This window comes from Lasiodiplodia theobromae (assembly GCF_012971845.1).
Source record: "Lasiodiplodia theobromae strain AM2As chromosome Unknown scaffold_19, whole genome shotgun sequence".
Classification (NCBI taxonomy): domain Eukaryota; kingdom Fungi; phylum Ascomycota; class Dothideomycetes; order Botryosphaeriales; family Botryosphaeriaceae; genus Lasiodiplodia; species Lasiodiplodia theobromae.
The window spans coordinates 210,667-226,827 of NW_023336398.1; the positions used below are offsets into that span (position 1 = coordinate 210,667).

The window sequence follows — 16,161 nt, forward strand, 5'->3', positions numbered from 1 at the left end:
AACGGAAAGAAAGTTGATGGGGATCTGTACGACACGATCCCAATGGGGGATATGGCATGAACTTCAACAGCAGAAAATGGGACACTTGCACGGATGGCTTATTGATTCTTTGGCTTAATCGCTGACTATTGTTTGCATTCAATCACTGATACCCCAGGGTGGCTTTACTCATTTGCTCTAGAAGACTACCCTTGGATTGTTCGGAAGGACATCTGCTTTTCGTTCAGTTCAGTTCATTTCTTTCACCCTTCTGTTATGTCTGGTCTGATCTTGGTCTACGGGCGGGTCAATTTATTTAGCGCAAGTGCCAAAAGCTCAGTTCAGATGCCTCTTAGAAGAGATCTCCTTTCATTTCAACTGGCTGCGAAGCCTTCAGCGAGATTGGAATTAATATGACTAAGGCTTGCCTTCCCTTTGGCGATTGCGATATAGCTTATTGAGAGAAATTATGGACTTTGCGGTTGAGTTCCTCGTGCACTGATCAAGAGAAATGAAAGAACATGTCACGTCTGGGTTTGTGCTGGGCGCTTGGCTACGCATGCAGGCTAGTTTCTCAAGGCGCATGTGCATTAAAAAAGAAAGAAAGTCTTCCGGCTGGGGCGCGTGAAGCCCTGTCGGTTGGCATCATTCCAAACGTCATAGTATCGTTTTCTTCTGCTGCTTGCTTTTACGTTCTTTCTTTTCGTGGCCACTTTCTTTTTGTATCTTCCCGGGGTTTGCAGATCATAATCTTTGTTTCTTTTCGCTCGTTGCTTTTGTCGAAAGAGCAATTAAAGCGGACCAAGAGTTTGCATTTTCCATTCACTAAAAATATCTACAGTGATATGTTTGTACCCAAGCAAGGGCCTCTCTCCTTAAGCCATTGCCAATCCCTTGGCTCAATCGCCTTGCTGAGAGCATACGGTATCTGCCGTTACTCACTACCTTCCGCACCTTGTATTGTCCTACGTGACGATCGTCATGCTTAGATTGCGTTTTCAGGGGCAGGAGCAAGAGTAGAAGATATGAGGAGTGGCGAAAGAGCAAAGTGTAAATCACGAACACGATTGTTAAGGTGTAGTTAAATAAGGATAAAAGATAGTATGAGCATTCCTAAAATTATACCTTATGCTCTCGTAACATCCATGAGTCGTTATTCAGTCCTATCCCAACGCTATCACCTGATATCTATCACGATCCACTTACCCGTATTCCATGCTCCCTGCCTGAAAATAGCCAACAAGCTTATTCGTGCTCTACAAAGGCCAGAAACCGTCGGAATGCCGAAAAAACAAAAACGTAGTGAAGTACCACCACGCGAAAGTCGAGCTGGACCAGCTAGGTCAACATCCAGGACGCCTGATGCGCCATCCGACAACTCCGTTTCCCAATACTCAGCCCCAATACTCAGCCCAAGGCTCAGCCCAAGGCTCAGCCCCAAGACCACAAACCTAATACATTCTTCCGCTAGCTGCCCTCTTCCTCATGACCCTAGCCCCACTTCCCTCCCCGGCATCCGCCACCCGCCCAATCCGATCCACTGCCCTCATGCCGTCGGCGGCACCGCCTGCACCATCTCCCTCTACTACCTTTCCGCCCAGTCGCCTGATCAGCTGCACGCGCTCCGCCTCATCCTCGCAGTCACCCCACACGAGGGCCTGGCTGGCCGCCGGTTCCTCGTCCCAGGGCGGGGCAGCAGCCGTCTCTTCACCTTCCCCAGCAGCGGCAGATCTCGCGGCGGTGGAGAAGGAATTCTGTGCGGATAGTGAGGATGGCGCAGAGCCATTGGACGTCATGCTAGGCGCGCGGCCCAGCTGCCGGCGACGTTGCTGCCGGTTGTTGCGGGCTAAACCACTACCGGCATTGTCGGAACCGGCAGAGACGGGGCGGAACGACTCCTTCTGCTTCTTTTGAGCGAGTAAGGCAGCAATGGTATTGTTGAGGTTAGTAGTCGGGGTGTCGTCGGTTAGGGGCGGAGCGGCAGCAGCCGGCGGTGTGATTGCGGTGCTGCTAGAGAGATTGTCGGGAAGCTGCGGCTGCTTCCGCTGATCTGCAGGTGATGTGTCTGTGGGCAAGGGTTTTCGAAGTGCATTCGCGTCTGATTGCGACAATTCCTGCAGGTGTTTTGATTGCGACGAAGTGTCGTCATCGGGGTAGGGAGGCACCGGATCGTCATCCGGGACAGCCGCGCCGCCGGCGCCTTCGTCCTCGTCCTCGCTTGCCGATTCGTACAACGGCAAAGCGGGTCTGCTCGCACGAGCTTGTTTCCGCTCTCCAGGTCCCCTAGCCCCTAGTTCCGAACGGCTTGCTGGTCGTTCCAGGCCGTGGCAATCCGGAGACGCGGGTTTCGATAGTGTGAGTTTATTGTGACGACTGTGCTCTCGTAAAGCTCTGTGTCAGCAGCATTTCATGTATGAATGACGTGTGTGCGGGTGCGCCACGGACAATTAGAGATGACTTTGAGAGACAATTGTGTTCTCAGTCCCGTCTCTGCCGTAGAGACGAACACTCTTGGCCGAAATTGGCTTACCCTTCTTTTGTAGTGACATCCGTGTTTGCCGTAGAGCTCTTTCGCGTCTGTGGCTGCTGCGACGACTCCCTGGATCTTTCGGGTGGTAGATGTAATGCATGTGCTTCAAATGGCTGCCGCTCGCCCGTGGAGATGCAACCCCACAGCCAGGACGGGAATACAACGGGAATAGAACGCTCCAGACAGAACCTGGCTTTAGGGTTAATGGGCGAGTCTGAGTTGCAGATCAAGACCGACACGCTTTCTTTCAGGACTTCGTCATAAGTGGCACCTGATTGACGAAGTGGTCAGTGCACATGACGCAGATAATCGGGACGCGACTAACCCATTAGTTTCACGACCTTCGATACATGCAGGCGGTCATAATCAGTAAATGAAGTTGAAGAGATGATCAAGTCTTCAAAACCTGCTGGGCGTCAAACATGGCCATATTGAAGCAGCAGAAGACGTACCATGGATTGGAATCTGAGGGAAAGGTCTGCAAATCACTTCTTTGATAGGATCGACGATCTTCTTCTGATGAAGACATTTCTCCACCCACCACTCGTTGACGCGCGTGAGACCCTCAGCGACAATAGGTAGGTCCTCAAGCGCGTCACGAGCAACATCTGAGGGAGTGATCAAAAAGCCAGACTCTAACTCTGGGTCCTCGTGTGAGCAGAGTTGTTCTGGTGTCAAAACAAGTTGAGCTCCATTCTGGTGGAGATGTTGCTGTAGAATCCCGGTCTGTGTCTTGTGAGTATGGTGTCCTCAAGCTTGCCTGACGGTGCGGATACGAACCTTGGCGCGATCAAACCCATACACGTATATGATTCTGCCATTGAAACATCCTGCACATTGCTTGAACAGAGGGGGCTGGTTGTGCGCGCCATGCGATTGATCCAGACTTGCGCTTCTGTGAATGTCGGCTTTGTTCATAGCAGGGACCGCCTCTCTGCTGACCACGCCGTCCTTTACGGATTCTTCTTGCTTCACGCCAAAACTCCCAGTTTCAATTTCGTTCCAGATAGCCGAGCTTTGACTTCCCAACTTGGTGCTTGCAGTCCGCCTCAATTTTCGCTTGCCTTCTCCATCTTCTGTAACAGACGTGCGCAAGCGCTTGCCTAGTGGCGTTGACTCGGCCGGTAGCTTCTTGAACGCGCCTTTTCCGCGAATTTCTTCTGGTAGAAACGGATCGTACAATGCCTCGTCGAGAGCCATTTGGCGTTCAATGCTGTCTGTAAGCCACTGTGACGTGACAGTCTTGACGCCCCACTGCCGAGCGAAGTCAAACTTCTTGCCTGAAGGCTCTTTCGCAATAAGGTGAGTGACAGCCTTTGTTAGATCGCCTTGATATACCGCGCCGTTAGCGGTGACTGTCTCTTCGAAGTATTTCCGTCGCGACACTGCCTCCGGTCAGCGCCTACACCTCCATGGCAAAAATGGCTGCTCACAGTCCTCGAATCCCGTTATGCATATGCGCAGGCCATGGAAGGTGGGCACGCGGTACTCCTCTTCCAGCTTTTCCACGTCCGTTTCTCCGCCTTTTAGCCATGACTCCCGCACGGCTGCGACCCAGGCAGGCAAGACAACCTTGACATCTGGACGCTCCTTGGCGACATACTTGTACTTCTGGGTATCTATGTGGCCGACGACGAGGTGGGTTACGTCAGAGGTAAGATCGAACTTGTGGGCGGCGCCCATGTCGGTTGCCCATTTTGCGAGTTCTTCCTGCGTAATGTTCAGTTTAAACGGGCACGATTGGCGGGCGAGATGGGTTACGGCGTACTCTCTGGTCGGGGCCAATGGAGGTGCAGCAAAGGATAGCGCCCAGGAGAGGCGACTGCGCCCGGGCTGGCAGCTATTAGCAATCAGTGCGACTGGGGCATAGAGGAATAGCAGGAGCTTACCCTGATCTGCTTGGTCCGGCATTGTGGGGAAGCTTCAGCGCTGGCGTTGCAGGCGGGTTGGAGTCGGCTGCGACGCGACTCGAAGCTCGACGCGTCGGCGCCGCGGGCACGTGAGAAAGCTCTCCTCCACACTCTGGCCTCGGCGCCCAATCAGAAGCAGTACCGGCTCGCCTACAATTACCAATGCAGCGTCCCGATTGGTTGTCACGCAGCATGCCTCTTTTGCGGAGAGCAGACCAGGAGGCAGTCTGCCAAGCTTCTGCCATCGCAGCCAATGCCGTCAGACGCAGGAGATCAGTCCCGGTGGCTAAGGTTCCCCACAACACCACCATGCGCTTTTTCATCCTTCGTCCCAAAAGGAACAAAGGGTCCACGGACGACGTCAAGAGGTGGCGGTCAGGGCCGTGATGGGCCTGACGGTCGTCAGAGCGCGCAGAGAAGCGCGATGCACGAGTCGGCGGCGTGCGGCCCGAGGCTCGTCATATGGGGTGGAGGTCGAAATTTTTCATCATGCACGCGTCGCGACACCTTCTGCGATTGAGCAGGGCTTCCGATCTCCGGAGCTGCTTTGAGGAGGTATGCTGAGCACGCGGGTTAATAAGCGCAGATCCGGGCACGTTTTGGATGGTCGACAGCGTCCATGAGGGCTGGCGCGCCAAAGATCGCGGCATGGGCGACAGGGGCCGACTGGTGCCTCGGCCGCACTCCGCACTTCACCGTCGCATCATGCTGCGTGACGTGGGCCGCTCAAGAGGGCTGCTTGTCGGGATAGCCTGGGCTGCGCGCAGCGCGCAGAGCGCCGGGCGGCGGCCGCTGCTGCTGCAGCAACAGCCTCCAGCCTTTGGGCCGTAGCGTAGCCAGCGTGGCTCTTGCGCAGCACGCCTGGTTGCAGAGCGCGAGCATCCAAGAGTCGAGACCAGAATGCAGCACCCGGAAGGCTCGGAAGGGCGGCCGCGGCACTCGTTGATCCTGCTGTCGCGGGTGGTGAGGTCACCGTTCTAAGCCGCTCTGGGCTGGCCGCAGTGCAAGAAGGAATCATCGGTCTTATTAGGGAGCGCACTGCCGGGTTATTGGCCATCAGAGCCCTCTCTCGTCTTGCGATGGTGCTGGCGCTGCACTGGCACTGACGCCGCCCGCCCTCCACTCGAGATCTGCCGCCGACCTGCCCGTTCGGCGCCGCGAAAGCTTCGCTACCCTGCGTCGCCAGTATCCTGTTTCCCGCCGCCAGTCGCCCCGGTCGTTTTAAGCAGGGAGCAGCGGTCTCAGTAGTCGTTTTTGCGTGGAGCCCGCGCATGACATTCCACGCCGGTCCATCAAACCCTTGACCGCCCGCGAAAAAAGGCACTCTGAGCACACCGGCATGCTGCATGCCTGTCTCCGCAGCACCGTTAGTCGTTTCCCATATCGTCTCCCCAGATCTGTAAGTCTTCATCAGCCCCGACCCTCAGCCGCTGTCCTCCCACTCTTCCTTTGTCCGCTCTCGTCATCTCGCACCGCGTCGTGCCCGCCCTCACGCGTCGCCCGCGTCTTACCCCCTCCGGCACTCCTCTTATTTCTCTGAAACCCGCTGTCATTGCCATTCGCGTCCTTGTCCCTGCTTCTTGGATGCCTGCACGCGCCGCTCTCGCGCACGATTGACGCTCACGCCAATCGCCATCATGACAGAGTATCTCCGAGTCCACACCGAACGTGGTCGCCTCAGCTACCTGCCCGACGAGCGCCAACAAAGTAACCGGCACTCGGTGTGCACCTCGACGCCTTCGGACTATCTCCAGACCAGAGGTCCCATCTTCAACCCCCGCAGCCGCCGACCCCAGCGCATTCACATTGCTCGCGTGCCACCCGATTTCTCCCTCACCCGCCGCAAGTCAAGAAGAAGTCGACCAGTGGTCATAGAAAAACTGGCAGGCCCACGGGAGAACGCAAAGCGTTTCCTGCGCTCATTCATCGCCTCTCACGGCGACAAGGACAAGACCTCGCCCTCTCCCACCCGCGCCCCCAGCGTCCGCGGCGGAGAGAACGAGCAATCTTCGGCCGAGGGCCAACGCGCTGTGAGCTGTGAGACTCTGCGCACAATGCCCCATCCTCCCATCGGGGGTCCAGTAAGCGGCATGATTTCAAGACCGGTGCTTGCCGAAACGGTGCGTTCGGCGTCTGGCCGATCCACCAGCAGCAGAAAGAGCGTCGTATCCTCCATCGCCCAGACTATCCCAGACGACAAGCCCCTGGCCTCCGGCAATGGAATCAGCGTCGGAATCGCATTGGCCGAGCCTGTGCTCTTCTTGCAAGGGTTCGAGCACAGCGAGCATTCGGAGAGGAGCACTGCCATGCTGCGCGGAAGCTTGCATTTGAGGATCACGAAGAGTGCCAAGATCAAGGCGGTGACGCTCAAGTTCAAGGGCAAAGCCACCACAAAGTGGCCCGAAGGTACTTCCTTTCCATGCAGCAATTGACAGGCCTGCAAAACTTACATGAGGCAGGCATACCCCCAAAGAAGACCGAGTTTGAGGAGACGGACCATATCATGAGCCACACTTGGCCCTTCTTCAACGCTCAATTCCCAACTGCCGAACATGGTACTTGCGCGGATCACGTGGAACTTCACGAGCGGAAAGAGAGCACCCTTCAAGTGCCATTAAGTGGCAAGAATGGCAAGCTTTCCTTTGATTTTGACCGCTCGCCTATGAACTCGAGCACAAATCTCAGCTCGAAGGATGCAAAGCGGCTCTCGTTGCAAGTCAACCAGTCCAGAAGTTTCGGCAAAGGAGAGTCTTCCACAGGTGGACCGTCCATAGCCCAGAAAGGTTACCGAACCTTCCAGCCCGGCGACTACATTTACAATTTCGAACTCCCGCTCGACAGCCACTTGCCAGAGACCATCGATGTCGATCTCGGTTCCGTGAAGTACGAACTCGAAGCGGTGGTTGAGCGGTCTGGCGCATTCAGAGCCAACCTAGTGGGGACTAAGGAGGTGGTTCTCATCAGAGCACCTTCGGAAGGCTCTCTCGAGCAAGTCGAGCCTATTGCAATCAGCCGTAACTGGGAGGACCAGTTGCACTACGACATTGTCATTTCTGGCAAATCCTTCCCACTGGGTTCGCAAGTGCCAATTGCCTTCAAACTCACGCCGCTGGCGAAAGTGCAATGCCATCGAATCAAGGTGTTTGTCACCGAAAACGTCGAGTACTATTGCAACAACAAGCGTGTGCACCGGATAGAGCCCACGCGGAAAGTGCAGCTCTTTGAAAAGCGAGCCGACGGGCCGGCAAACAGCACGTATCCAGGAAGCACCATGAGGATCATTTCAGGAGGAGGTGTGCCATACGACCAGCGGACCGCTGCGGCACGGGGAGATATGGACAACATTACTCTTCAGGATACCACAAATCTGCTCGGCAACCTGGACGGCGAAAGCAATATAGGACCGACTGAGATGGAGTTCAATGTGCAACTGCCGAGTTGCCATAACCAGCGCGAGAAAGACTCGAAGGTGCACAAGTTGCACTTCGACACGACGTATCAGAACATCCAGGTGCATCACTGGATCAAGGTATGTTGACTCTGCATAGCAGAGCAGGTCGATCAGTTACTGACGTGTTCCCCAGATCGTCATGCGCCTGTCACGGCCTGATCAGAACGACCCGGCTAAAAGACGGCACTTTGAGATTTCCATCGACTCACCATTCCACATCCTGTCCTGCAGAGCCACGCAGGCAAACACGGCGCTGCCTGCGTACTCGTCGCCCGAGACGGGTGAGGACATCTCAGCCATGCCGGAATGCGGGTGCCCTGGGGCGCCAGTTCGGCGCGGATCGCCAGCATCATTCATCCCGACGATCAACGCGCTCAACAGCGCGCGCACACACAACAGTGTCCCTGAAGTGCCTAGTCCTCAACTGGCTCGACCGCAACAGGCCCACATTGGTGGGCCAACAGACCCACGTCTGCAGCGACCCATCCACCTCCTGCGCCAGCCGTCGTTCAATCCGCCGGGGTTCGACGACGAGGAGCCGCCACCGCCTCTCCAGACGCCGCCGCCGCAATACGAGAGCATCGCCAGCCCAACATCAGGGCTGGCTGACTACTTCTCACGACTGTCAGACGCGTACGACGAGGACAGTGACGGTGAAGGACAAAGCGCACGGACGCCGGGGCGGGTGGACGTGCCGCTGACTCCAGGCAGCCGAATCAACCGCAGCATGGACGAGCGGCGGACGTGGCTACCGCTCGACCGGTAGTGAATGTTGTACAGCACGATTTACGATTTTCTTCACGACTAGTAGACGATTTTGGATACGATATGATTTGACTGGGGGCCATTCGGAACGGCAAGCGGGGTTCTGCGTAGCTTAGAAGGGGCCGAGACCGACCCTTGCACAGCATGGCTCAGTTCCGTTGGTTTTGTTCTGTGTGCTATATTTGCACGACTGCACAGCTGCATCTGGGGCGTTGTTGGGTTGCTTCTAGACTTTGTCATTTTCCCATCAAAACGCGAGCGCGAGCGCCGGGAGTTGGGTTTTGTTTCTACGTATTTGTATGGCAGCCGGCGTGCTTGGCAGATAAGGACCACACCGCATAGTAGGAAGATAGTTCCAAGAATGTATGGCGTGATTGGCTAGCAGCGACGGTGCTCACATGGTTGTGGCCTTGGATTTGGGGCCTTCGCTTGCGGACGCCCGGCGTCCAGCACACCCCGCGCGGCGCGCCTCAGATCCCGCAGTCAAGAAAAGATAGGCGGTCATCTGGAAGCGGGTGCAGCGATCAGCAAGCGCTTGCTCATGTCCCCTGCGACTTCTTATCTGAGGCGGTCTGCTGCGGTGGCAACCACGGTACGCCGTCGACAATTCCCCGCGGGCCGCAAGTCACGAGCCAGGGCGAGCAAAGGGACTCCCACCATGGATCCGCAACAGCCGTCTCGGCGTTCGAACCGAGTCAGCTTGGGTGGAGCAGGCGTTCGGAGCAAAGTGGTTGATTTCGCAGCGGGCGACCAAGGCAGAGGACCTGGCAGTCGGGAGGCGAGGCATGCGATTTGCTGCGGCGGCACTGCAGCCAAGAGCCAAGCCTGAGCACGCCCGGGCTAAGAAATCCGCGCGGAGGTTGCGATGGGGATGCCATGGCTGCCACGGCGAATACAAGTACGAGACGCGGCCAGGCAGGACCGCCGCAGTGGTCGCGAATCTCACCAAGACGGCTTGCCTCCTCTTCGCCCTCTTTGCTGCGCGGCTTCGCACTGTTGGCAGCTTGGCGCATTCCACGGTTCAAAAAGCGTGCCGTTTAATCCGTGGAGGAGGCTCTGCACCCCGCGCACAGAACAGCAGGCGGCGGGGCGCCTCTCCGTCATCGCCCAGCAACGAGTAAGGCCGAGCGGTGGGCTCCATCCACTGCTGCGTCACCCGAAGCGGCAAATCCATGTAAGTACGGCCTGAGTCCCAATCTTAGTTAAACATTGAGCGCCCGCCGCGACGCTGCTTCCTCCCGCTCCTACTGCTCCCCTGCGTCTGCGCGACAACCAAACCCGACCTTCGATTGCCGGGCTCACCACTGCCGTGCGCCCTGCAGACCTTCCCAACGCTCGGGGCTCCTAGCGCCCTCCAGAAGATTCGCTGCCCTACAACGCCAGCTCTACCATTTGCTATCCCACCGTCACCGCCGTCGATACCTTCCTTCCCCTTCCACACCGCCCACTACGGCTGAACGGAGCGGCGACTGGGCGCGACCAGCGACTACATGCAGCACACCCCGGCCTTCCAATTCACGGCGAGCAACCCGAGCGAAGGCGTCTGCCATACGACGCCCTCCGTTTTCGTTGGCACATAACCGCCCTGTCCTCTCACACCACCCACCGGCCGCCTGTCGTTACCGCTACACCCGTTCCTCAGAGCGCAGGGCTACGCTAGTCGAGAGCCGCCACCATGGCCTGGGAACACCTTTCCATCACCAAGCCGCACTTGGTGTACATCATCCTGGGCGGCTTCACCTCGCTGTTCATGCTCTGTTCCTCCGTCATCAAGGAGCGCTTGTACATAGGTGAAGCCACCGTCGCCACCATTTGTGGTATTATATTCGGCCCACATGCCGCCAACCTCATCAATCCGCTGGAATGGGGCAACACCGATCTGATCACCCTGGAATTTTCCCGCATTGTCCTGGTCGTCCAGTGCTTTGCCGTCGGCGTCGAATTGCCCAAGGCCTACATGGAGCGCCACTGGAGATCCGTTACCGCCCTGCTGATCCCCGTCATGACCTTCGGCTGGCTGATAACGAGCTTGTTCATCTGGGCCTTCATGCACCACAGGCTCGACTGGCTGGACAGTCTCTGCGTTGCTGCCTGCGTCACCGCCACCGATCCTGTCCTGGCCTCTTCGGTCGTTGGTAAGGGCAAGTTCGCGAAGCGTGTGCCCAAGCATTTGCGTGATCTTCTGTCCGCCGAGTCCGGCTGCAACGATGGCATGGCCTTCCCTTTCATCTACCTGGCTGTTTACATCATTCGTTACAGGCATCATCCCAATGAGGTCGCTCTTCACTGGTTCTGCTTTACCGTCCTGTACGAGTGCATTTTCGGTGCCGTGTTTGGCGTGACCATCGGGTACATTGCCAGGCGCCTCATCAGATACTCGCACGAGAAGGATCTCATTGATCGTGAGAGTTTCTTGGTCTTCTACTTTGTTCTTGCGCTGTTTTGCGCTGGATCCGGAAGTTTGCTTGGCATGGATGACTTGCTGATAGGCTTCGCATGCGGCGTTGGCTTCAGTAATGATGGCTGGTTTTTGGAGAAGACAGAGGAGTCCCACGTATCCAACGTCATTGATTTGCTCATCAACTTGACTTTCTTCGTCTATTTTGGGACCATCATACCCTGGGAGCAGTTCAACTCGGACATCATTGGACTCAGCGCCTGGAGACTCGTCGTTATCGCAATCCTGGTCCTTCTATTCCGCCGGATCCCCATCATGATGCTCATGAAGCCCCTAATTCCAGATATCAAAACGTACCGCGAAGCGCTTTTTGCTGGTCACTTTGGGCCTATCGGAGTCGGCGCGCTCTTCGTCGCCATTCTCGCACGTGCCGAGCTGGAGACTGAAGAGACGACACCTCTGGCTGAGTTACCGTCTTCACCAGATTTTCCACATCTAGATATCATCGAGTTGATCTGGCCCATCACGTGTTTCCTGGTCATTTGCTCCATTGTCGTCCACGGCTCCTCTATTGCTGTCTTCACGTTGGGCAAGCACATCAATACGTTGACGCTAACCTTGTCCTACACTCAAGCAAACGAGGATGGACCCAGCTGGATGGACCGACTGCCACGCATTCAGTCTCGTTCAAAGAGCTCCATGTCCCTACGCCGACCTGGCGAGCCTGAGACCGACTCTTCATGGGATGAGAAGGGCGACTATAACTCCGAAGGCTTCCTCAGCGTACCGCGCAATTTCCTTGGAAGGAAGAAGGACGACGACGCTCAGAGTCGGTCATCCAGCCGGCGGCCTACCAGAAGAAGGAGAAGCATGGGCCCAGGTGGACCTATCAGCCAGTCTGCAATTACTCCTGCACGCCGCGAGCATGACCCCGCCGATTCGCCCCCCAACGCACGTGACGATTCGGATACGACCGCTCTGAACAGCGATGACTCTCCTGACATCGACAAGATCAGGTCTCCCGAGCAGGAAGTCTACCAGGAAGGTGACAAGATGATCTTTGAGGATGAAGAGGGCAACGTACTGGACGTTCGAGACATCAAAGACAAGTCTGAGGACGAGATCAAGCGAGAGGCCAAGAAGGATGGTCGCAAGCTCATGAAGGAGAAAGACGTAGAGGGTGGCGTCGCACAGACTGAACACAACCAGCGCGCTGGCGAGGGCCAAAAAGCCGCCCATGAAATCAAGGACGCCGCCGAGCATCCGAAGAAGCACTGGCGTGACATGCTTCACCGCCGCCACACTGGCGCCGAGGGTGAACAGGGACAGAAGAAGAAGCGCGGACCCGCCCTGGCCTACCAGTTCGGCAACACGATCATCGTGGAGGACGAAGACGGTGAAGTCATCAAGAAGTACGACATTCCGGCAGAGGGGGCGAAACAAAGCGAGAAGGCCGCAGTCAGTGACAAGACCCGCCAACGTTTGGCGCGCATGGGTACCTACCTTGGCATGTCCCACGGCGAGGCCGAGGCCGCAGCAAGCCAAGGGGAGGTTACCGGTGACAGCACCAACCCCCGCGATGAGAAGAAGAAGAAGAGGATGCAAGAGGAGGAAAGCGACGACGAGCGCATCCGCTTTACTGTCAACGCGGGCGGTCGCCGCATGAGCAAGGCCGAGTTCATCCAGCAGATCCAGCAGATGGACCCGAAGGCGCGCACCAAGTTCGTCGAGAACAGCGATGTCCCTGAGCCTGTCAAGGAAGAGGCCCGCAACGACGCGAGGGACCACATGCGTCTGCAGCAGCAACAGAACGAAGCTGCCGAACACATCCGCAAGGCCTCGCCTGCCGCCGCAGCATCCGACCGTGCGAGCGACTCAGGCGAGGAAGATGACATCCCATTCCACAACGTCCGCGACGCCCTCGGTGGCCGTGAAACGGCAGCAGAAGCCCGCCGCCGTCAGGCTGCCACCGCATCTTCGTCTCGCTCACCGGGCATATCGCCGGGTGCCCCAGCTCGCCCGCTCAGCCGCAACAGCACCGAAGGCTCGTCATCCACCCGTCGGGGAGGCGTGGCCAAGGCCTTGGGCCGCACGGAGACTGGCGAGAAATCGCGCGCGCAGCCTACGCACCTTGACGAGGGCGAGACCGCGGCGGAACGCAGGAGACGTGAGGGCGCGCTGGGTCTCGGTGGAGGCGACGAGTCGACGGACAGCGAGAGCGAGGAAGAGGACGGCAAGGGCATCAGGAGACAGATGCCAGCGGAGAAGAAGGCGGAGCGGGAGAAGGCGAAGGCCGCTGCTGCTGCTGCCGCCGCCGCTGTTGCCGAGCAAGATGAAGAAGAAGCAAAGGCGGAGGCTGAGGCTGAGGCAGAAGCAAAGGCCAAGGCAGAGGCAGAGGCAGAGGCGGCCAAGGCGCAAGAGCAGGAACAAGAATCCGAGCCGGAACAGCAGCAGCAGAAGACTCCCGGTATCAGATTCGCCGAACCGACCCGTCCGACGATGCAGCAGGAGGGCGGTGAAGACGGCGCAGAGAACGGTGAGGGAGAAGCATCGGAAGGCGGAAATGGTGGGAAGGGACATCACAAGAGGACTTCGAGCGGTCTGAGGTGGTTCAAGAAGTAGGAGGAGAGAAAAAAAATAACTGGGATATGATGGGTATGAAGATGAAAAATCCGATGGGAAATGATGCGGTATGATGAGAGAACCTGATTAAACAAATATGGTGGGGGATGATATGATGATTGGGTTGGGGGTGGGAAAGAACTTCTGCTTCTTGTAGCTTAATTTTTTTGATTCCTCTTAGGTTATTTTTTCCCTGTCGATATGGCCGGAACAGTATAAGTAATGCGCAAGCCCCTTTTACACGATATCTCGAAAGAATGATTGGTTGATGATTATTAGAAGAGATGGCATCGGGAAAGGGGGGTGGCGGGTAACATTGTCGCAGTTGACGGGGAAAGAAAAAAAAAAGATTGAAGGTGGAGCGGCGAAGGGAAGAGATTGAACGATGTCAGATAGCGGTATACCAGGATACATTTTATTACTCGATACTTTAACCTTCTAAGCTACTTTCATGATATTGGTTTGGAGCGGTGTGCTGCTGGAGTGACGAGTGACATAAAAGCTTATTTGGGTATAAGATCTTCGTGTACTTGCGTTTGAATGTGGAAACACGGACATGTATATGTCAGAGCAGGAAAACTCTCATGATAGTATTCGGACGTGGTAAGATATAAGACTTGAACTAGTGAAATGTTGTGTATCCGTTGATATAACAGCGAAAGCGTCCATCAGCCCAGGCCCGTCGTTCACTAGCGAATTGACCATTCCTGTTTGTCCAATTGTTTGAAAAGGGAAAGCTTGAAGAGGTGAAGAGAATAGAATGAGGGTGTATTTCGATGCCTAGTCATCCATCAGAGCCAGCCACTTTGCCCTCTCTACTCATGAAGTATCACCTTCCTGCAACTTCCCCCACATTCTGATAGCTTTCCATGCCAGTGCGTACTACTCCTCGCCACCTATGATCAGATTCAAAGTGCCAGTTGTAACTATGTATGAGAAATAAAAGAAACTAGCACCAAATGCGCAACCCCCCGTTCTTTCAAGATATCGGCGAGGCTTCACTCTCTTTTCCCCAAGTCCCCTATTCCACCATTGACCTCTTCCTCACTCCCTACGCGTCACCCTGAGCCTTCACGATATCCCTGTTCAGATTGATTTTCTCCAAGATGGCGGAGGCGCCCCTCTCGACCAGCGCGGCGGCGACGGTTCTGCCAAACTCGTCGGCAGCCTCCCTGGAGTCGATCTTGGTGGTCAGCTCGACCTCGGCGGCGTCGGCGCCGTCCAGGCTGGTGACGACGGCGCGCATGATCAGGTCGTCCTTGTCGTCGGCGAGCCACTCGGTCTCGACGCCGATGGGTACGCTGCAGCCGCCCTCGAGGGTGCGCATGAGGCTGCGCTCGGCGAGGCAGGCGCGGGCGGTGCGCTCGCAGCCGACGCGCGACAGCAGCTCGAGGGCGTGCTTGTCGTCGGAGCGCACCTCGATGCCCAGGGCGCCTTGGCCCACGGCGTGCAGCATGCCGCCCTCCTTCTTGCTCAGCAGCGACGTGATGCGGTCCTGCAGGCCCAGCCGCTTCAGCCCGGCCGCCGCCAGGATCAGCGCCGTGTACTGCACCGCGTCCGGGTCGGTGCTGTCGAGCTTGGCCAGCCGCGTGCCCACGTTGCCGCGCACGTCGGCGAAGCGCAGGTGCGGGTACAGCCGCTTGAGCTGCGCCGACCGCCGCACCGACGACGTGCCAATGACGGAGCCCGCGGGGAGCGAGCTGATGGTCGCGTGCGTCGAGGCCGTCGCCGGGTCGGCTGCTAGCGAAGCCTTGAGGACGAAGGCGTCGCGCGGATCCTCGCGTGGGAAGATGGCACCGATGGCCATGCCGGGCGGTAGCTGGGTGGGCATGTCTGTAGGCAGTTGGTATCAGCTGCATGCCTTCACATGAAAGACTAGGAAATGAAAAGGCGGCGCAAGACTCTAGAAGCAAGCCTTCGAGCGCCAAAACCAGTGTGACCTACCCTTCAAGCTATGCACAATCATGTCCAGCTCTCCCTTCGCCAGCAGCGCCTCCAGCTCGTGCGTCCACAGGCTCTTGGCCCCAAACTCGTGCAGCGCCGTGGTCTGGTTCTTGTCGCCCATGGTCGCCATGGCGTGGATCGCGTACTTCCTGCCCGGCCACGCCTCTTTCAGCGCCGCCTCCACAATGTCCGTCTGCACCCGCGCCAGCACTGATCGCCGCGTGCCGATGTTGACCACGGGGAGCTCTGAGGTAGCGGAGGACGAAGTTTGGGTCGCCGGCGCCGGCGCCGCGGCCAGTTCGGTGCCTTCGGTAGCCATTGTCGAGCGTGGGGTCCGACGGAACTTGCAGTATGCAGGGAAAAGAGGTGCGGTCGATAGCAGGCGGTGCGAGGGCGGATCAATGGCGGTTCGAAGTGGTCGTGGGGAAATTTACGTGTGGAGTCGGCGAGGTGGGATGTGCAGTTCGGATTGACCGCGGGGCACGGCGCGGTTGTTCTTCGCCGCAGGCCCGGCATCGGTCCCGGAATAGCACGTCGGCACCTCCCGGTATCCGATCCCGAA

The 16,161-nt window shown here is 57.2% G+C and overlaps 4 protein-coding genes across 4 annotated transcripts; 2 read left to right on the forward strand and 2 right to left on the reverse strand.

The window, feature by feature from the left end:
- Positions 1-1,430: 1,430 nt before the first annotated feature.
- LTHEOB_6555 (BRCT domain-containing protein) lies at positions 1,431-4,420 on the reverse strand (the record flags this gene model as incomplete). The annotated part of the gene is made up of 9 exons (XM_035515824.1): positions 1,431-2,226; positions 2,510-2,780; positions 2,835-2,915; positions 2,962-3,235; positions 3,290-3,763; positions 3,848-3,894; positions 3,943-4,219; positions 4,278-4,342; positions 4,399-4,420. The coding sequence occupies 9 exons, from the start codon at positions 4,418-4,420 to the stop codon at positions 1,431-1,433; spliced, it is 2,307 nt and encodes a 768-aa protein (XP_035372590.1).
- A 1,636-nt stretch (positions 4,421-6,056) lies between these two features.
- Positions 6,057-8,636, forward strand: LTHEOB_6556 (Arrestin-like protein; the record flags this gene model as incomplete). The annotated part of the gene is made up of 3 exons (XM_035515825.1): positions 6,057-6,825; positions 6,879-7,948; positions 8,004-8,636. 3 exons carry the CDS (start codon positions 6,057-6,059, stop codon positions 8,634-8,636), a joined length of 2,472 nt encoding a protein of 823 aa, XP_035372591.1.
- Positions 8,637-10,310: 1,674 nt separating this feature from the next.
- On the forward strand, positions 10,311-13,655 carry LTHEOB_6557 (Na+ h+ antiporter Nha1; the record flags this gene model as incomplete). The annotated part of the gene is made up of 2 exons (XM_035515826.1): positions 10,311-11,862; positions 11,914-13,655. 2 exons carry the CDS (start codon positions 10,311-10,313, stop codon positions 13,653-13,655), a joined length of 3,294 nt encoding a protein of 1,097 aa, XP_035372592.1.
- Positions 13,656-14,706: 1,051 nt separating this feature from the next.
- On the reverse strand, positions 14,707-15,918 carry LTHEOB_6558 (Porphobilinogen deaminase; the record flags this gene model as incomplete). Its single annotated transcript, XM_035515827.1, has 2 exons — positions 14,707-15,488; positions 15,600-15,918. The coding sequence occupies 2 exons, from the start codon at positions 15,916-15,918 to the stop codon at positions 14,707-14,709; spliced, it is 1,101 nt and encodes a 366-aa protein (XP_035372593.1).
- Between the last annotated feature and the right edge of the window lie 243 nt (positions 15,919-16,161).